This window comes from Rhinopithecus roxellana, chromosome 11, assembly GCF_007565055.1.
Source record: "Rhinopithecus roxellana isolate Shanxi Qingling chromosome 11, ASM756505v1, whole genome shotgun sequence".
NCBI classification, from domain to species: Eukaryota; Metazoa; Chordata; class Mammalia; order Primates; family Cercopithecidae; genus Rhinopithecus; species Rhinopithecus roxellana.
Window position 1 is genome coordinate 38,175,648 of NC_044559.1, and position 21,411 is coordinate 38,197,058.

A 21,411-nucleotide genomic window follows, 5' to 3' on the forward strand; every position below is an offset into this window, starting at 1 on the left:
TATTTGAGCATATAATTTTTCCTAGGCTTGTACTAGATGCTTTAGATGCTTTATCTGACTAAATCACCATGACAATCCTACGAGGTAGGTGCCATTATTACCTTCATTTGATACACATGGAAATAGGTTTAGAGCAGCCAGATGAGTAATTTCTCCAAGATTACACAGCTATTAAGTGGTGTATCTGGGATTTGAACCCAAGTCATTCTGACTCCAGAACCCATAATTAGAAACCGTTAAGATGAATTACTTTTTCTCTGTGCATTAAACCAGCATACTCCGCCTTGTATACCAGGGAATGCTATGTACATGTTTATATGTGTGTATATATGTGTGTGTGTTATTGCCATACATGTTATGTTGTTGTTAACACACATAACAGATTTTATATGAAGAAAACTTTTACATGAAAAATTTTGTGCATATTTTACACATATATATGATGGGATTTATTTTTAAGAATGAATACAACACTACCAGATAAAGCACAATATTTATTTTCTGTTTCAGGGTAAGAAGATAGGTGAATGTGTTTCTAGAGAAGCACATATTAGCTATAAATCATATTATCTATATTAGCTATAAATCAGAGAATACGCAAGTAATTTTCAGCTTCCATGTCCATTGCATGCCAGGTTCTCTGAACCTGGTGGCCTTGCTCCTTCCAGAACTCATGTCTCTTCAAACAGAAGCTTTCAGTTCCAACCAAGAAGGGTATGCATCTGAATGCCTTTCAGCAAACCTGAAGGGCTCTCCTCCTCCTTTCCCCAAACTACCAGGTCTGTAAGGGAGCAGCCTGTCCAGGAAGGTGGTCCCCACTGAGTTTATAAAAGACCTTCCCTGAGACCTGAGAAACCATTAAAGTAGATCTCTCTTTTCTCTCCTGCTCCATTAAAATGAAACCTCCATGAAAATGAAAAAGAATCTGAAATGTAAAGATTTCCCGATGTAGAAATGGTGTTAAATTACAATAGCATAATGTGGTCCAAGAAATTCTAAACTGTGTCAGAAACTGTGGATTAATTTGTTTAACAAACATTCATTGTATTCCTACCAAATGCCAGGCCCTGGGCCAGATGCAGGAGGCTGCAGTGTTTTTGGGAGTTTGCCATTTAATACAGTACTTCTCAAATATTAGTCTGGATAAGAATCACTTTGGAAATGTGTTTAAAATGCATGTTCCTAAACCCCAACCCAGTTTCTGATTCATCAGATGGGACTAGGGCTTAGGAACCTGGAATTTTAGCCACTCCTCAGATGATTCTGAAGCAGCTGGTCCTCAGTTGTATCTTGAAAAACATTGACCTAGTATGTTTTTAAGTTTTGATCAGTCATTTAATCAAGCCACTTAAACTCAGGACTTCAGGAGGTTAGAAGAGATACATGACTTTAAATCCTTCAAGAAACCTTAAAAAGACTTCTTAGAAAGGCTTTCTATGCAAGAACAGCACACCAATGTGACACAATTTCTTTTCAAACAGGAGAAAGACACTGTGTATAATCATGTGGCTTATGTGGCTGAAGAGAAGAAGTTAAAAGGGTATCATTGGAGCAATTCAAGAAGGTGTGTGTGTGTGTGTGTGTGTAAATTATCAACTTGTGTAATTATGCTTTGTGTACTTTACCCTGTGAGTGTTTACCACATGGATATTATAATTCAATTGAAAAATAATCATTTATAAGGATGTGTAAGACCAAAGAGGGTAAGGGGTTTAAAGATGTCATTCTAGAGAGAGGTACAGGGAAAGAGTTGGGACAGTGGCAGGAAAAAAAAAAAAAACAGGAAGGAGGGAGAAATTCAAACTTCTTGATGAGGGCACCAAGGAAATCCTCAGCAGCTGTTGTAATAGATGGCTAGATATGGACATTAGCAGATGTGGGTGCAAATAGGCTAAAGAATTCAGATACCGTGATCCAGACACTGTGGGCACAAAAAGAAGGAAAGGAGGAAGGAAGGGAGAAAGGGAAGAGGGAAAGAGGGGGCAAAGGCGGAAGAGAGAAAAAAACTGAAAGAAGAGGCCTCTGGCCCTAGGGGGAGCTTACAATCTTGGGTTCTGAGCAGCCATGAGGCTTTGAGCAAGTTATTTGCTCCAGTCCTGCATATGAGTCTTTAAAATGGAGCTGGACCTCTCAAAGCCACCATGAGGAATAGTAGAATGGTGTATGTGAAATGCTATTTGTAAACTATAAAGGGTTGCTAAATGCTACTTATTAATACATTCTAGCTGAAGGTTAGAGCAACTGCAAGTGCGGATATGAGCATGTGTCCCATTTAGCTCTCCAAGTGACTTCCCACATCTTTCTTGAACCTGACCCCCAAACTCACAGGAGTTTGCTAAGAGGTTTTTTTCCCCTTTTCTTTTTCACTCTGAAACAATTTGGCTGTTGCTTTGTGCAGGCTTGAGCATCAGATTCCTTTCAGCTCCCCCCTCCTGCAGCTGTTCCTCCTTCCACCTTTCCCCAGGCAGGCCCAGCTATTGGCCTAGAGGCTACCTGCCTCCTCCTCCTCCAAGGCCTGTGAGTCTCCAGTTGGAAGCCAGAGGCCTCCAGGGACCAAGGCAGCTTACTGGAGGCCCTTGGGGAAGGCGGGAAAAGAAGATAGTCACTAAAATTAAACGAATTTTCTATAACTGTTTTTTAATTAAAATTGCAATTCTTTTTCTATGCAGAAGAGGCTCTTTAAGAACAATTGCACTCCCTGAGTGGCAGGCAAAGAGCTCAGCAGCTCTTCCCAAAGCCAGGGAGGGAAGGGAGGTGAGAGCAGAAGTGATGGGGTGACTGGTCCTTCCCTCTTTCAGGGCTAAGAAAGCAAAAAGGAGAAAGGGCAGGAAGATGGAAGGAGGAATCTGCTTGGTGACTTCCCAGGCTGAGGCCCCTGGGAGAGAAGGCTGAATGTATTGGGAATTCCAAGCTAGGATTTTGTGTTTTCTTTTGTCCCAAAAAGTTATGCCACCTTCTCCCTTCCTTCTCACCCCTGGAGGGCCCCAGCCACCAGCCTTGAAGCTGCAGTGAGAGTCATCCACTGCCTTGGCCTTTGGGACCCCTTGAGCAGGAGAAGAAAACCAGAAAACCAAAGGAGAGAGAGAGAATGAGAGCGAGAGACCGACCTGGAAGGAAGAAGTAATGGAGGAGGGAGACGGGCGGGGTGGCGGAATGAGATGGGAGCCCACACCACTGAGAGAGAGAGAACTCCTTAGAGGATGTGCAGGGATTTACAGGACAGGAGCACAGAAGAAGAGAGTAGAAAAGGAAAAGCAGTTTCAAGCAAAAGAAAGTAAGGGAGGGGAAGAGCCAAGAGTAGCGAAGCTGAGGGATCTGCAGCAACTTTGAGAAATAAAAGTGAACTGTCTGTGGGCGACTGCTGTGATCTCAGCAAAAAGCCGAGCTCAAGGCTCAGGGACTCCGCCGCCCACACTGTGCCCCGCCTTATTTTGGATGCCTCCAACTCCAGCTTCAGGCACAGTACACGAGTAGGGGTTTTAAGACCTGGTTAGTGCCGGTGCTGCACCGGAACAGCGGATCCCTGCAACACCCAGGTGTGCGGGCGCTACAAAAGGAGCCCGGGCCGCTGCGCCCGCTGCGCGGACTTCGCCCCGTGCTGCACACGCTTTAGGAGAGCGTGTCCTGAAGTGTCCTTCCCGGCTCTCCTCGCTTCCCAAGATTTGTTTGCAACGTCTACATCCCTCACCACCGCATAAGCACTGGGGCGAGGTGGGGCGGGAGGTCTCTTTGCAGGAATTAATATCGATTTCAGTCTCCTGATCCCTCAAAGTTTCTCTTTGACATTGGCGAGACTTATTCTAAGTCAGAAGAAAATAAAACCTTGCCTATTCTGGGCCCATGATTGCACAAAATCCAAAATGCTGTCGGCATGAAGATGCAGCTGGAAGACTCTAGAAACGTAGCATTAGGAGGCAGGGACTTCATAGTGTCCGGAGATAAGTTCCTAAATAAACTAAGAATTACGCAGTGGGAAATTAAGAAGGAGGGTCTGAGGGGCCGACCTCAGAGGTACAGACAGAGAAATCGAGAGCGAAACACTCAAGGAAGTGGAACAAATCGTCGTAGGCAGGCGTCTGCCTCTCTGGAAACCCGAAATCCGCCCAAACCTCATCCCAGGCGCTCACGGTACCAGTCGCAGGGCCCCGCACTATAGGGGCTGCCACCCTCTGCCCCCGGAGTCCCCACGCCGAGACTCATCATTTGCTGGCTCTTTCTTCCTTTTCTTCTTTTGTTTTTTTATCCTTCAAATACAAGACAGAAATACACCTCATTTATCATCATAGATATATATATTTCACTCTCACCACATAAATACAAAACATCCAAATATCCAAAACATTCAGAACAAAGTTAGTAGCCTGGATTCAGTGACACCTACCCGCGTTTGAATCGTTCATTATTTTCTTCACTATTTGCCTAGAAAAAAAAAAGATGAAAAAGAGGGGGGAGTTTCCGACGTAAATAATTTACAATAAAATTACTATTTTAAAAAATGCTTTTCGCTTGCTTCAGATGGACGAATACATTCTAGACACTGCGGCACCTCGCAGTCTGGGTCTGTGAATTTGGTTAAAATGTGGGTGGCCGTGGCTGTAGGGACGATCGCTGCTGCGCAGGGTAAGGAAAGAGGGTGTCGCGGTTCGTGTTCTGATTTGGGACCACTGAAACCCTAAGACTGGGGAGGCGAGGGGAGTGTCTTTCCTCCTATCAATCACACAAGACGCTGTCTGGACTCTGAGACTACTGCTAGAGGAGGCCCGACCGCCCAGCAGCGTCCCTGCCTCCCCTTCCGCAAAGAACTGCTCAGAAATCCAGCCGTTTCCTGCGTGCAGGAAAGGATTTGTGAATCCGGGAGTTCGGGAGAAGAGGCAATGAGTGCTGACTCGTTTTCCAAGCCGAGCGATTGTGCCCAAAGCTACGCGCCTGAGAGGCCGTAGGGTGAAGCGCCGGCGCCCAGACTACCGCCGGCAGCCGCTTTGCTCTTTGCTGGAGGAGGGAGAAGCTGTCGGCCACCGCCCCGAACAGCCTCGGAGAAAAGATTCTGAATTTTCTTTGATTAGCGGCGTTGGCTTTTCCTTTGCTTTTCCCCCGTTAAATTCCTGTTTAAGGTTACAATACCCAGAACCTTAATTTTGCATTGCCCTGTGGGGCATTCTCTATCCTGAATTTTCTTACACCTTCCAAACTTCATCATTACGAGTATTTAAAAACTGGTTCCACTTCATCTGGTTTTACGTAGCAATTGCTTTTATTGCTGATTAGATCAAATGTATTAGTGTCGTTGCCTACCAGGACGTTTGTTACTGTTTCCTGGGGTCGGGGGTGGTTGTGATTGGAGTTGCCCTAAAGGGGAGAAAAACCGCAGGATTTGTCCCGCCAAGAAGCTGTGTTGTCTATCGACTATCCCGAGAGGTCCGCAAAGCGGGGCCCAGGGGCTCCCACAAGCCCTGGTTTCTCTGGCAAGAGGAAGGAACGTCCTCCTTTTTTGGTCTAAAGAAACCTGGAAGCCCCTGGGGTCTGCGCGCAGTTTTCCTCTTTCAAATATTCCTAGGAATAGTCGGCAGCCGCAGCAGCCGCGGATCTAGAGCAAACGTCCTGTGCTTTGGACTTAGAACCAGTCTTTTCCCTCCTGGGCTGGGCACGGGGTGAGGGCATCAGTTTGACTAACTCGCGCATTTTTCCCAATTCTTTGGATCGCTCCTGGATTCAGAAGGAAGTTGGGGGTTGGGGAGGAATCTCGGAGGCAAGGTAGAAAAAAAAATAGCCCGAATGAGATGAAATTGGTAGCAGAGCCTGGGTGGGAAAGGAGAGCTGTCAGAGGCCTGGTGGGAGCCAGGAGCCCAGAGCAGGAGCTCTGGGCACCTAACGCGCGTGAGTCCATAAATATCACCACAATAGATAGTATAAATATAAATACAGGGAAACACTTAAAATCAGTCCAGCGCTTTTTTCTCGGCCCCTTCTTTATTGTTGGTCCGGGAGTAAGGCTCGAAGGCCGAGGAGCTCAGATATCGGGCGGAGAGTTCTTGCAAATTCCCAGCTAGCGAACCAGCCATTGTTAACGGGGCGGAGGACAGGCGGCTGGCGACGGAGCCGAGCAGCGAGGGCACCGGCAGGCTGAAGAGGCTGTGGCCCGCGGCCGGGGCGCCCGCGTGCAGTCCCCCCGGCCCGGCGGGCCCGGGGCCTGGAGCACCGCCCACAGCCGGCGGGTGCGGGGACGCGGCGCCCGCTGGGCCCGGGGCGGCGGAGGCTGCGGCGGCCGAGCCGGCAGCGGCGCCCGTGCCCAGGGCCGGCAGGCTGGGCCCGCGCAGCGCTGAGCCGAGAGCGCCCGTGGCGCAAGGCGGCAGCAGCGCAGGCAGGCCGGGCGGCGACAACAGGCGGCCCTGCTCCAGCAGCCGTAGCACGCTGCACGTGGCCGCGGTCTCCGACACCACCGAGCGTAGCTCCGAGTCCTTGCCCTGGTCCTTCTTCTGCTTGGTGCGCCGGTTCTGGAACCAGACCTTCACCTGCGCGCCGGGGTGCGGGGAGAGTGGGAGAGAGGGGCAGGGAAGACCAGCGTCAAAGGAAGCGAGCTCCCGGGGCGCGCGGCTCCGGGGATCTCCCCAAGCCCCAGCCCTACCCGCAGCCCCACCCAGCAGCGGGAGAGGTCCGGGCTGGGGCGCTGCTGGGGGAGCTGGCGCCGCCACGAGGGGGACACAGCTGCTCCACTGGGCTGCGCTTCCGGGTCAGGGAAGCAGGCCCAGGCAGGCGCTGCTTACACAGAACAAAGTAATAAAATGCCCACGGCAGGAACTCGAAGGAAGACCGGAAAGGGTTTCACTGGCTCCCGCAGCTACCCCGCAGCGGTATTTGGGGCTCACAGATGTGTGAATCAGTGCGGGCCCCAAAGCCGGAATTTCCGGTGGAGGGTGTGAGGCCCTAGGGTGAAGTGAAGGAAGAGGGAAGAAGGAAGAGGGAAGTGGGAAGAGATGGGGGGAGCGAGTATTGCCCAGGCTTTCTGGACTCAGGCCCCTGGCCCAGTGGGCTCAGATTCAGTCCTAGAAGCACTACTCCTGGTGAAGGCTACAAAGGACCATTTCCTGCTTCAGACGTGACCATCAGCTAGCAAGCAGGGAAAGTGGCTGCAAGAGAATAATATGTGCGGGAGACTTTATGCAGACGGAGCTTTCTGCACCTCCTCTCACCAGACAGCTGCATTGAAGGGTCTGAGTGATACTCTTAGTTTCTCTCTCCACTACTCTGAGTCATGAACTTGGAATCATGGGAGAAAGTAAGGAGGCTAAGGTGGACTGAACACTCCCCACTAACCTCCTCTGTCATTCTTCTGCCCCTCTGCAGGCCTAGCAGTGGCCCAGAAGAGTTTTGCAGCAATAGGGAAAGACTATCCTGTCTAGATTTTATAAACTAAGAGGGGTAGTAGCAGAGGGAATAGAAAAAGCTACCACACCAACTGAAACTCAAAAAGAACACCCCTATCTGTTCTGTCAGTCCTCAGTTTTCAGCCCAGATTCCAGACCTAAAATGCTCTCCACCTGCTTCAGGGTTGGGCATGGGGAAAAGGGTCGGTCTTCAGAAAGAAGGCTGCCTTAGCTAAGCTAAGCTGGTGACATGCCACTTGGCAAGTTCTTGGGTCCTCTCCTGGGCCCAGAGCCCACATGGCCAGCTCCAGGGGCATCACATGTATTTAATGTAAAGGGAAAGATCTAAAGCACAATCGGCAGTACTGGCTTCTAGGTCCTAGATCTGCTTCCCATCACATACCTCATACATCACTGGTACAGATGACAGGGTCTCCCAGGTGCTCAGGGCTGGGGCCAGCTCAGGATGGGGAAAGCCTTCCTTTAAGGGTCAGGGCAGCCTGATCTGCACAGGCAGATCTCCAGGAGGGCGTACACCTTTCTAATTCCTAGGAATCACCCATGGTGCTGGAGCAGGGGGTGTTAGACCTAGCCTTACTCCTGCAGAATGGGCCTGGATGCTGTGTACAACTGGGAGGGCCCACAAGGGGTGGGGCCTAGAAATCTAGCCAAAATGGGGTACCCCAAACAAGGGCAAAAGACAGTACTTTGTAGAGCAGAAGCAAGAAGGAAATGCTCAAAACTGGGGGCCAATAAAAATTCCAGAAGGACAGGACTTGGGGCCTCTTGGGCCTAGACCAAGGTGGATAAAACATGGGCCCTGGAAGATTTGGGGATGGCAGGAAGGGTGGGGGGAAGGGATGTATTATTTAGGGGAAGGAATCCTTAGGCCTTTCTTACCCATCCTGCCCATCTCCTCCACCTCCCAAGGGTAGCTCTGTTCAGAGCAGGTTAGGAGGTGCAGAGCAGGCTAGGTAGGGGTCGTGGGGAGGAAGGCTGGTGCAGAACTGTGTGCGGCCTGGCCACTGGGTACCTGGGTCTCGGAGAGGTTAAGCTGCCGGGCGAGCTCGGTCCTCTCGCGGCCCACCACGTACTGGCAGCGCTGGAACTCCATCTCCAGCCGATAGAGCTGCTCCGCGGTGAAGGACGTGCGCGTCCTCTTAGGCCGGTCCAGGTCCAGGCCCTTGGGCAGGATGATCTCTCGGATGGACCCCTTGGCATCTAGGGAAGGGGAGATGTCAGCCGGCAGAACCCTCCGATCTCCCTCCACCTCCTTGGCCCCAGCTGGCTTTGGGGACACAGTCCCCAGAAGCGTGCAGTTTGGGGATGGGGATGGGGGGCGGGGGACGGAGCACGACCACAACCAGGTAGCAAAGACACTGTGTGGAAGGCAGGGGCCTAACTCCATACCGCTGACCGAAGGAGGGACCACACTTTGTCTTTTTGTAGAGTCCTCCAGACAGGGGAGAGAAAAAATCCAATCAATTCCAAATAGGCGGACGTTTCTTCCGGCCTGGGGTGGGCCTCGGCTGCGCAGTCCGGGTCCCCTGTAGCCTGAGGGTACCCTTGCCGCCCCGCCTGGGTCCTGCGGGCCCCAGCTCTGGGATTGCTGACCAGACCGTGCTCCAGTCGTCCCCACCCCCACCTTCGAGTCTCCTTCCCTCCGGAGTCCGCGCAGCGGAAGGAGGAGGGACTGAGTCGGGGCCGGCCGGGCCCGGCGATCTGCTGGCTGGGGCGGCGCCAGGCCGGGGCCCGGCCTCGCAGCCTCTGCCGCCAGGGCTAAGCGCCCGCCGCGCATCCGAGAGCGGCAGAGCAGAGCACCAAAGCGGCAACCGCGGCTCCGTAACCCAGCCCAGCTGCCTCTCCCGGCGGCAGCGGTCAGGCACCGATCGCGGCGCTGGGGCCCTCGGCTCAGTGCACTAACTGGCAGGGCCGTAGCCCGCGATCGGCAGCTGTTCTCCGGGGCTCGCGCTCCCCCTTGGGTGCGCTCAGCCCTCCAGAGCGCTGGAGTCCCCTGGCCGGCTCCCGGCAGGTCATCCGGCCCTTGAAGCGCGCACACCTCCTCCCGGAGTTTTCTGCTCCTTTCCCGGGTCGGAGGCCGCAGTCCGATGCCCGACCGCACCCGCGCAGCCCCTTGTCTCCCCCCGCAGCCCGGTCATTGGGGCCCCTCAGGGCGTGGAGGGCCGAGGCCCCTGGAGAGCGCACCGGAGAGTCCCAGGCGCTTGTCCCCAGCCAGACCCGGAGCGGGGAGGGCCAACAACTTTCTCCAAGTCCCAGCCGGCACTCCTCCCCACCGGCCAGTGTCGGCTGCACCGCGCAGCTCCGGCCCCGGAGTCAACCCCAAAGAATGCGCCCGGCAGCCCTGCCCATCCCTACCTCGGACCAGGATCCGGCGGCAGTAATCCGGGTCGGCTGCGGAATTGGATTTACTTTTGTTACAATCCTCAGCAGCTCCCGACGCTGAGAAGGCGCCCTGCGGCTCCTTGAGGAAGGCGGCTGGGAGGTTCCCCTCTGCGCCCTTGCTCTCCCGACTCTCCTTGTGCGCGTTCTTCGAGACCCGGGCAGCCTCGGCGTCCGAGTGGCATCGAACGTCCATTTTGTCTGGTTTCCCGAACATAGGCAAGAACAACAACAACAGAAAGGAAAAAAAAAAAAGCCAAAAAAAAGGGGGGAGAGAAGGAAAAAAAAAAAGGAAAAAAGGGACAAAACCCCCGACAACGCAGCCTGTACGCCCGGCCCGGCGACAGGCAAGGGGCAAGAATGAATGTCCCCGCGGGGAGGCTTCGGCGGCCGCGCGCGGGTCAGCGGCGACGGGAGAGTGGCGCGCTCGCCAAGAGGCGGCCAGTCTGGTTCAGGATCCCGGTGGAGCTGCGGCGAGGCCGCCTCGTCAGCACCCGCGTCCTCTGAGCACGTCCAGTGTACCCAGCCTGGCGATCAGGTAGCGAACAGCGCAACTCCGAAATGCTGCGGCTCCCGCCTGTTTCTGAGACGGCGAGTTGTAGTTGTCCGACACCCGGGGGGACGCACACTCGCTGTTGCAATTGATTACGGGTAATTTCGCAGCCCCCACGTTTCGGTTACCTCATGAATACACTAAATTGTTTGGATAATATATCAGATCGTAATGGATGGTTTCTGTCCTTGTCCCCAATCAAGTAGGGGTTTAGCCAGTGAATAAACGGAAATGATTGGTCTTGCTTTCAGGAAACACACAATCAAAGACCCACACTTCCAGAAAAACTTTTGACAAGATTCATCCTGAATTGTTAGTACCATTAGCAGGCATTATTAACTTTCTTTTTGCCTTTGACCCTCCTGCTCACATACTGGCTAGAGGGGTTTTCTCCACACTTGCCAGATAGAGCTGAATGAGGGTTGGGCGGCGGGGGCGGGTGGGGGGAGAAAAAAAAAAAACTCTACACACCCAGCAGCAGAAGAAAGCAGTTGCCTGGAAGTGGGGGATGGGGGACAAAGGTGGGGGGAGAAAGTTTTCCCAAAAAGTATCTCCCCTGCACTCTAAAAAAGCCAAGCTTTCCCCCTAAACAACTCCTTTTTAACACACCTCGACGCAGACAGCCATCTTAAACTGCCACCTCTCTTCATTTAGTTCCAGTTGGATTTTTTCATGCCTGCACCTCCAGCAGCCCTGAGGCAGCCCATTCAAAGGGCAGCTTTGTACTCAAGAGTCCAGCAGGAGAGAGAGGGGGAGAGGGAGAGACGGCCGAGAAATCTCAACTGTGAGATCTGCTTCAAAAAAAAAACAAAGTTTTCCCCTAGCTATTTCATTGTCTCTGCTACAATATCTTTGAGAAAAGCAACAGCCAGTAATCCAATAAGAGCATTGATTAGGCTACAATGATTCAATTCAAGCGCATGGCCTTGTGCAAGGAGCATGCTCCAGCCCTTCTCGTCACCTTGCCGGGGCAGAAGCCCTCTCCATGCCGCTCTCCCCATTCATTCCTTTATGGGAAATGCGGAGCAAAAGGAGTGAAAGATGGCAATTATCTAATTGGACTATTAACAAACAGTCCTCTGAGTGCGGCGGTCTGGCGTGGCTCCTGGGCGGGGGAAGGGCCGTGTTCCCTGCCCTCATTCACAAAGAGTGCAGGGGCCGGGGAGGAAAGGGGTTTTTTAAAGGGGGTGGGTGGGAGGAGAGGAGAGGTGGGAGGTTTGGCTGAGAATTTTTCCACACAATTCCAAGAATGGGGCGGAGGCGGGGGGAGGGGAGGGGGATGGGGGCGGGGGTCGCGACGAGCGGGTGGGAGGCAGGCCGGGAGGGGGAGGGGTGCGAGTGTGTGTGGCGGGCCCCTAGGGGCTCCAGCCCGCAGCGACGCACGCACCGCCCGCACCGCTGCCACCTCTCCGGCCTCCGCCGCCACCCTGGGAGACCCCTCTACCGTCCTGAGCCGAGAGGGGGCCCCTGAGCGGGGTCTTTCGCGCTCTCCACCCAGCCACCCCTCCCGCCACTTAGGGGCACCCAGGGTTGGCCCAGCTCCGGAGGGCATCTCTGGCCCTGCAGGCCGACCTCGTGCTTCCACTGTAGTTGATTGGGCTGAGCGGTGGAACTGTCCCGAGCTACTCTCCGTAGGGCGGCGGCTTTCCAGGGTCCCCAGTGGGCTGATAGCCCCTCAGCCTGGCTTCGCTCCGCAAGCTGCCCTCGAAGCCCGTCGCCGACTGGGCGCCCGGGGAAAGTGCCTTTGATTGGCCGCTCTGCTCCGGCGGGTCGGTGGGGCGGGTGGGAGCAGAGAGGGGTAAGAGGGGTAAGGGTCTTTGCGGCCACCCTGTTCTGAAGATGTAGAGTGGGATTGTGTTAAAATCCGGTGAACTCTCCGGTTGCCTCCCGCAACGCTCAAAAGCTCAGACTGGCCTCGAGGCACTGAGGGCTTTGCGCCCCTGCGGCTAAGCCGTCGGGGGGCGCAGCCGCCGGGTCTTGACTCCCACTACCGCGTCGCGGGTGCGGGTCCCTGAGATTCGGGTCCCTCCTGATGGGGCCTTCGTTTCCCTGCAGAGCTCGGCCCAAGGGAGCTCCTGGGCCCCCTTGGGCAGGGAGGGGTGCGCCCGAATCCCCCGGTACACCGGCCCCTCCTTGCCCCCTACTCTGGCGGGGTTGGAGGGGTCGGACCTTCGGACTACGCCGGATTGGGTGCGCAGGAGGATTCTAGGCCTTCCTCAGCCCTTTAGGAGCCCTGCGGGCGGCGGAAGTGCCAAACCGCGGCCTTGGCCCAAATGGGACCACCTCCGGATGGCTCTGGGTCCCCGGCCCGCCGCACCTCTCTCTACGGCCTCCTCTTGTCGGTGAAGGCCGCAGCGGCCTGGGAAACCCACGGGGACACCTGCGGCGCCCGGTCAAAGCCCTGGAAGAAAGTTTTTTAAAAAATAAAAATGGCCCAACCCATTACATTTTCTTTCAGGTAGCTGGGGGAGCTGCGGGGCGGGGCGGGGGCAGTCCGGAAGCAAACAGTTGCCCTTAGAAATGACACTCCCTGTGGGCAATGGCGGCCCTGGGAGGTCCGCAGCCGCATTCACTGCCGTAGGGAACGCCCAAACTGTGGCCAAATCCCAAATGCAAATTTTAAGTTTGGCCTCGGAAATTTCTGCCCTCTCTCATCTTGTAGCATATTTTGTTGTAAGTGGGAACTATCTGTTTGTTTGTTGTTTGAGACGGAGTCTCACTCTGTCTCCAGGCTGGAGTGCAATGGCGCAGTCGACGCTCACTGGCACCTCCGCCTCCCGGGTTCAAGAGATTCTCCTGCCTCAGCCTCCCTAGTAGCTGGGACTACAGGGGTGCGCCACCACGCCCAGCTAATTTTTGTATTTTTAGTGGAGACAGGGTTTCACCATGTTGGCCAGGATGGTCTCGATGTCTTGACTTCGTGATCTGCCCACCTTGGCCTCCCAAAGTGCTGGGATTACAGGCGTGAGCCACAAAGCCCAGCCTGTTTGTTTATTAAACTTATTTAGTTTTGAGAAAGGCTCTTGCTCTGTCGCCCAGGCTCGAGTGCAGTGGCACCATCACGGCTCTCTGTAGCCTCAAATTCCCAGGCTCAAGCGATCCTCCCACCTCAGCCTCCTGAGTAGCTGGGAGTACAGAGGTGAGCCACCGTGTCCAGGGGAATTATTTAGGAAGCAGTCACTTACCAGATGCATAAACTCACTTAATCTGAACTCCTCCTTCAGAGATGTAGTAATATTCCGGCTTTATAGGTGAAAGAATGGAGACTCAGAGAGAGGTTCAGTAACTTGCCCAAGTCACACAGACTGGTATGTGCAGAATTTGAATCGACTGATGCCTAACTTCAAAGCTATTCATGCTCTTCTTTGCCACACCCCACAAGACTCTGCCCCATTTTTAGTTCCAAACCCATACTTGCTTTGAGTTTTCCAAATCTTCAGGTGAGCACGTGTGTATTAAAAAGACACAGAGCAATGACCTTAATGTTAATGCAAGGAATCCTCATTATTTGGCATCAATTTTCATGAATTTTATCTAAACAACATTAAGTAGAAATTGAATCATGAAATTCTTGTCTCTGATGATGCTATTTATTTCTAGCCATGAGCATTTCTTAGGAGTTTATCACTTTTCTACTAGCTGATCGGGGATGAGTAAAAAATCATTTCTTGGGTTTCAGACTTACAGAATGATCATCTAAGAGCAGTGTCCAGGAATTTGCATTTCTACCTGGCTTGCCAAAGGATCTTTCACAAATTAAGTTAGATAATTTCACCTTTTAAACTTTGGTGACTCTGCTAAGCTTCCTGAGGGCAGGGACTTCCATCCCTCCCTCCTTAATGGACATGCAAATACTTTTTGAGAAAAGGCATTAAATGGGATATTCTGGCTGGGCACAGTGGCTCATGCCTATAATCCAAGCACTTTGGGAGGCCGATGCAGGCGGATCGTTAGGAATTCGAGACCAGCCTGGTCAACATGGCAAAACCCCCGTTTCTACTAAAAATGTAAAAATTAGCCAAGCATGGTGGCACACACCTGTAATCCCAGCTACTCGGGAGCCTGAGGCAGGAGAATCGCTTGAACTTTGAAGGTGGAGGTTGCAGTGAGCTAAGATCACGCCACTGCACTCCAGCCTGAGTGACAGAGCAAGACTCCGTCTGAAAAAGAAGAAAAGAAGAAGGAGAAGAAGAAGAGGAGGAAGAGGGGGAAGAGGAGGGGAAGGAAGATGGGGAGGGGAGGGGAAGAGGAGGAGAAAAATGGGATATTCTGGAAAAACAACTAATTTAATTAGGCAGACATTTACCAGGAATCTGGAGGTGCCAGGACCCAGGTAGCCCCTGAAGGATATAGGCCTCATCTCTGCATCATCATAGACAAACCCAGTAATTAAGAAAACTCACTGGCTTTAGGTTAGTCATGGCTTCAGGTTGGCAGCACAAAAGAAGTAACCAAATTAAAAAAGAAAGTCAACTTGTAACCTGGTTTTGCTTTTTGTTATACATGGTACTTTTTTCTTTTTTTCTACTTCCTTCCTTCCTTCCTTCCTTCCTTCCTTCCTTTCTTTCTTTTTTGTTTCTTTTTTCTTTCTTTCTGTGTGTGTGTGTGTGTGTGTGTGTCTGGATTAAAATTCTGTGGGCATCCATCCAGAAAAATCATGACAGGTTTCTGAGAGGACACAGTGGAGGACGGAAGCCCTGGGATGGAAATTTCAGAAAAGCAGCTGCTAGTCCCAGAAAAAAACTAAAGCTGTGTGCTCACTGGCAAAGAAAGAAGAGAACTCAGTCAATTATTTGGATAATCTGAGACAAGCCTGTACTGCACAACACACACAAGGACACAAGGCTGCTCCAGGTGAAAGTGTTTTATTCTCTTGACTAAATTTGCCGCCCTCCCCAGTGCCCTTCCTGCCCCCACATCACTGTCTGCAGGTGCAGACAGACCCAGAATAGAACTGTAGCACTGGAAGGATTTTTAGAGATCATCTATTCCATAACCTTCATTTGACTTGACAGATGAGAAAAATGAGCCCAGAAAGACAAAGCAACTTGTTAAGGATTAGACAACTAGTTAGTGGGGGCCTCTGTGCTACAATCCTGGTCTCCTGACTCAAAGCTACATTCCCACCTCCACCCAGGCTTCTTGAAACCTGAACAAGATGCACTGTCTGGGGTTGGGTGAAATGATGCCATCAAAATGAACTAAATCACAATCTGAGCGTTGGGGATACTTTTCATATTCCCTGACCCCACCTACTTGCTTCCAGTCACAGAAAGCAGGATCGAGGTGGCACAGAGTGCTTTCCTTTTCCATCTTCACTTTTTATTTCAGAAAGAAGTAGGAAGGGACGACACGCAGGCAGAAAAAATCTGAGATCATTCTAGATTATGAGCAGGTTGGGGACAACATAACTTAATGTCTGAGAACATTTTAAGAAGGACTGCATCAGAAGAGATGATACAACCGGAAATTAAGTTTCTGTAAAAATGAATCAGGGTACTTGATAACAATAATTAATTAAAAGGAAGAATACCTAGCATTTATACAGAGACTTTCATCTCCAATCAAATTTGCCAGTGGTGATGAATTCCATCTCATTTAATTGCCATTATTCCCATTTCACTGAAAATAGGGCATTGGGGAAGCACTTGAAATAAGAACCAATGTTGACTATCCAAAGTGGAAAATGCAGCCATATATCCAGATATTTCTTACCAATTATAGCTAGAGTATTAGCCAATGTGTACACAGCTAAATTTTGAATTATTCTGTCTACACTTCAAGCAAACAATCCCATTGGCCTCCATTTCTCAACTTAGCATTTTGTACCAAGAAACTATTTCATTGATTATGTATACATTTTGCACTCGGAAACATCATACAATTTTAGAGTTAAAGGGAGCCCCATTAATTCTATAGGCTCACTTATTCAACAAATCATACAAACATGGGTTTTGGAGTTAGTCAGGATGCCTGATTTATAGATCAATACCCCAGGTCCCTTACCTGTTAGGCATGTGGCTTTAGCAGGTCAGTTTCCTTCCCTGTGCCTCATTAGTCTATCTGCAAAATAAGGTTAGCTTTGATACTGTAGGGTTGTTATGTAACAAAAGTGCTTAAAACAGTGCTTGACGCACAGTGAACACTGTCAATAAATATTTGCTATTAGTGTCTTTATCTGAGCATCTCTTATGGAGCCATAGAACCTGACTGCATTGTATTAAATAGAACCAGATATACCAAGAAGGAACTAACAGTCAACCAAGGTAACTGATTGGTCCAGGTACTCCATGGTAAAGCTTGATTGGCTTCATACTGATTCAATACTGTAAAACAGTAATGAACAGCTTATACTTATTAAGGACTTACTGACCAGCATTATCTCATTTACTTCTCATAATGGCACTTTGAGAAAAGAATAATTATGTATATCCATTGTGTTGAATTAAAAATAGCCATAAATCTTTTGCCATACTTCCCATCAAGAGGTAGATTCTATTCCCTTTTGCTGAATTAGGTGGAGCTTTGTGACATGCTGTAATCAATAAAATGAAGTGGAAGTTGCCCTTGTTCTGTCTGGGGCTAGGCTTTAAAGAGGTCTGGTAGTTTTTGTTCTTGCTCTCTCATAGAACCCAGCTGCTATGTTGTAAGGAAGGCAGTCTAGACTGTGAGAGGAAAAGAGGCTACATGAAAACTGAAGCACCCCAGCTGATAGCACCAATTTCCAGTCATGTGAATGAGATCATCTTAGATGTTCCATTTCCAGCTGAATTCAGCCTTATGAGAGAGCTTGAAAATATCATGTGAGGCACGGATGAGCCACCCATGCTGAGCCCTGTCCAAATAGAATCTTGAGAAAACATAAGGTTGTTGTTTTTAGCTACTAAGCTTTAGGTAGGTTTGTTATACAGCAATAGGTAACTGAAACACCCATATTGTGGATGAGAAACTGAGGCTCAGAAAGGCTAAGCAACTTGTCCATGATCTAGGAGCTAGGAAGCGGAACAACCTGGATTGAAACCCAGGACCATCTGACACCAAAAGCCATGATCATAACCAGCAAACTACATAGTGCCTCCTATGGAATAACCAAAGTCTGAAGAATAATTCACAAATTAAATTTTTGTTCTTTCCTTATTTCAGACAGTACCTAATGTAGGCTGGACTAATAAAAAACATAACATGTCAGTCTTAAGACCATAAAGAATAAAAATGTTAGAGTTAGAAACGAAGGGTCAGGTATGATGGCTCACGCCTGTAATCCCGGCACTTCAGGAGGCAGAGGCGGGAGGATCACCTGAGGTCAGGAGTTCGAGACCAGCCTGGCCAACATGGTGAAACCCATCTTCCTACTAAAAATACAAAAAAAAAAAAAAAAAAAAAAAAAAAAAAAAAAAATAGCTGGGTGTGGTTGTGTGTGCCTGTAATCCCAGCTACTTGGGAGACTGAGGTGGGAGAATTGCTTGAGCCTGGGAGGCAGAGGTTGTAGTGAGCCGAGATTGTGCCATTGCACTCCAGCCTGGGGAACAAGAGCAAAACTCCATCTCAAAAAGAAAAAGGAAGGAAGGGAGGGAGGGAGGGAGGGAGGGAAGAGAGAGAGGAAGGAAGGAAGGGAGGGAGGGAGGAAGGGAAGAGAGAGAGGAAGGAAGGAAGGAAGGAAGGAAGGAAGGAAGGAAGGAAGGAAGGAAGGAAGGAAGGAGAAAGAGAAAGAAAGAAAGAAAAGAAAAGAAAAGCAAAAGTGATCTCTGCCAAGATCTCACTTCTTGTAATTGAAAGGAGGCGTCTCACTGGAAGGTGGGTACAGAGCTCTAAATTTTCTATTTTTCAAAAACAAAGATGCAAATGAACACGTTCTGCTGTCACCTTTAGGAAACCAGAGATACATTAACACTTAGGGTGGTGAATGGAAATTGACAACAGGCAGTTGGTTGGCTCTTTGAAATTCTCCAGATGAAGCATTCTGGGAGGAAAAAAAAAAGAAAGGTTGATTTTATTACAACATTTTCTGGGTCACAAAGAACTTTGAGGTTTTCTAGGAAACCTGACTTATAAATGTGTATCTTTCTAACAGGAGTACATTTGTGTTTCAAAGCGTCTTTAAACCCATCATTTTCTAAAATTCCTTACTGCATGAAAAGCTGCTGTAGCCATTTATTCAACAAGCAGGTAGTGACTTCTACTCCATGCAAGTCTCTAAGAACTCCCTGTATCAAAACCATGAAGTGTTTTTATTTCAATGTGTAGGAATGCTTGCTCAGAAGTCACTTATTTTATAAACGTCACCCCATCCAGAAGAAACCCCCAACTGGAAAAGGAAGAAGACAGTGCCACTGAGCAGTTAAAACCGGTATATCACAGAGTCTGTATATATCAACTTGAGTTCTTTGCTCATAGGTGACCTTCTCAGTCCCTCATTCAAAGCCTATTCATGTTTATTTTTATTTTATTTTTGAGACAGAGTTTTTGCTCTTGTTGCTTAGGCTGGAGTGCAGTGGCTCACTGAAACCTCTGCCTCCCGGCTCGAGAGATTCTCCTGCTCCACCCTCTCAAGGGACTGGGATTGCAGGACACGCCACCATGCCTGGTTTGCTTATTTATTTATTTATTTATTTAGAGACGGAGTCTCACTCTGTCTCCCAGGCTGGAGTGCAGTGGTGTGATCTTGGCTCACTGCAACCTCCGCCTCCTGGGTTCAAGTGATTCTCCTGCCTCAGCCTCCCAAGTAGCTGAGATTACAGGCGCCTGCCACCACGTCCAGCTAAATTTTGTATTTTTAGTAGAGACCGGTTTTCACTATGTTGGCTAGGCTGGTCTCGAACTCCCAACCTCAGGTGATCCGCCTGCTTCAGCCTCCCAAAGTGCTGGGATTATAGGCATAAGCCACTGCGCCTGGCCTATTCATGTTTATTTTTGACCTAATTCTAACCAGTATAATTCTCCCATTTCCCAACCTGCTTAGCAGTTGGGATTAGCGACAGACAGTAGATTAGCAGCAACAAATCGGAAGGGAGAGCAGTGTTTGCAGCAGGAACACTGAAGACAGTGAGAATATCCACCAGCAGCAAATTTTGGAGAGGGATAAGAAACAAACCAACTGATTCAAAAAAGCATCAGGTTCTGGGGTCACTTTGCTTGGATACAAGTAACTGCAACCTCAAGTGCTCAAGGGCATGAATGCAGTAGAATGCAGTGTGACAGTGGATATTCAGGAAGTGACCCTCAGTAGATTACATTGCATTTCGTTTAAGAAAGCAGAGAAGCACACAACTCATTTGACAGATAACATAAAACAAACCCAGAAAAATTACATATGTGACACCTTATTCCTTTACAGTAAGGGAGAAGTCATTGCAATTTTATAGTCAATTCTTGTGCCACTGAGCTCCATCCCCCAACACCGTAATTTTGAAAGGCAGAACTACACCCATGTGAAAACAATGCAAGCAACATTGACCTTCCTTCATTCACTACTTAAAGCTGTCCAAGGTGAGATGTTTGATGAAGGAATACGGAACTGAGCATGAACATATTTTCATCCCCAGGTATTTTGTGTTGGCTCCCCCGAAACACAGGTAAAGGGATGAAAAGCAGAGATGAAATGACTCATCCAAGATCCCTCAGCAAATCCATTAGCCTAGGCAAGAAAAGAAGACCCAGAGGGAGGGGAATACCTGGTACATGGTGGGCACTCACCAATATTTACAAAAGGAGGGAAGAAAACAGAAAGACTGTTAGCTATTTATGAGAAAGCGTTTGTTCTAAGAGTTTGCCAAGACTCTCAGCTATAACAGAAGCAGAGACCTGTGGTCACAGGGTCACAGATGGCTGTAAGTGGCTCTGGAACCCAATGCGATCCAAATGAAACAGTCTCCAAGGAATGAAGCAATGGTGGGAACACCCCCCTCTCCCTACAGTGACTCAGGAGGGATAGCATTTAGGAACTGGAGATGTTAATATAAAGTGTGTTGAGTAACTCCTAAATACTACTACTTAGTTCTTCTGTGGCACTTTCCTACTTCAGAAGTGCTTTACAAACATTAACTAATTAAATCAGCATGACTTCTGGAAGGGAAAATTGAGCCTCTTTAATCGGTTTGAATTCTCAGAAAAAGCTAATAAAATTAAGGTATAATGTTCATGAAAAGGAGTACACAGAACCATAAACAGCTTTTGTGAGGGATTAAATATCAAAGTGTGGTGGTGGCATTTGATGAGCTCAGAAGCTATTTATGGCAATGTTATGTGACTGCTCCAACATCAACCACTGAAGACTGAGTTGCAAATACCACAGAGGCTCTCTGGAAGGAGCCTGTGGCTGACTGTGGTCACCTGTCATAAGGTGTTTTTGTTGTTGTTGTTTTTCTGGACAGGACTCTGAGCCCTGGGCTGATGGAAGCGGGAAGGAGGAGGACATCTGCCTTGTGGGCCAACCAAACTCTATCTACCATTTTTACAGAAGGAGTCAGCTAAAGAGGTGCAGGGTTCAGACACTTTCTCAGTGCCCTGCTTACCAGAGCTCAGAGCTGGGAAGGTGTCTGATCTCCCTGGTCTAGAGCAGGACAATCTGCTTCCATTCGGATATTTGGTTGCTGCTGCCACCACAGAAATGTTTTTAAATAGTCACAGTGATTAAAATAGTAAAATAGTCACTCTGTCACCCAGGGTGGAGTGCAGTGGTGTGACTTTGGCTTACTGCAACCTCTGCCTCCCAGGTTCAAACAATTCTCATGTCTCAGCCTCCCAAGTAGCTGGGGTTACAGGCGTGCGCCACCATGCCTGGTAATTTTTGCATTTTTAGTAGAGATGGGGTTTTGCCATGTTGGCCAGGATGGTCTCGAACTCCTGGCCTCAAGTGATCTGCCCATCTTGGTCTGCCAAAGTGCTGGGATTACAGGCATGAGCCACCGCACCTGGCCTTCCCACTGTGTTCTTAATCTGGACAAATTATTTTGCTTGCTTTTACATTTTGCCTTTTTTTTTTTTTTTTTTTTTTTAAAGTAAAAGGGGGACTTCGTGATTCTCTAGTGAAGGAAACAGAAGTCAATCAGTTGAAAGTGCACACAAAGGGGGAGTTTTGGTTTGCTGTATTAGAATTCA

At 49.6% G+C, this 21,411-nt stretch overlaps 1 protein-coding gene across 2 annotated transcripts; it reads right to left on the bottom strand.

Moving 5' to 3' along the window:
* Window positions 1-422: 422 nt before the first annotated feature.
* On the bottom strand, window positions 423-10,206 carry VAX1 (ventral anterior homeobox 1). 2 transcript variants are annotated; one of them, XM_010388886.2, is made up of 4 exons: window positions 9,738-10,206; window positions 8,395-8,582; window positions 4,382-4,419; window positions 423-4,244 (listed from the first exon to the last, which is right to left on the bottom strand). In XM_010388886.2, exons 1-4 carry the CDS (start codon window positions 9,976-9,978, stop codon window positions 4,151-4,153), a joined length of 561 nt encoding a protein of 186 aa, XP_010387188.1. In that variant the 5' UTR covers window positions 9,979-10,206; the 3' UTR covers window positions 423-4,150. The 2 variants fall into 2 exon arrangements, with proteins under 2 accessions (XP_010387188.1, XP_030797163.1); XM_030941303.1 differs by lacking the exons at window positions 423-4,244; window positions 4,382-4,419 and adding an exon at window positions 5,230-6,509 and having other exon boundaries at window positions 9,738-10,175.
* Between the last annotated feature and the right edge of the window lie 11,205 nt (window positions 10,207-21,411).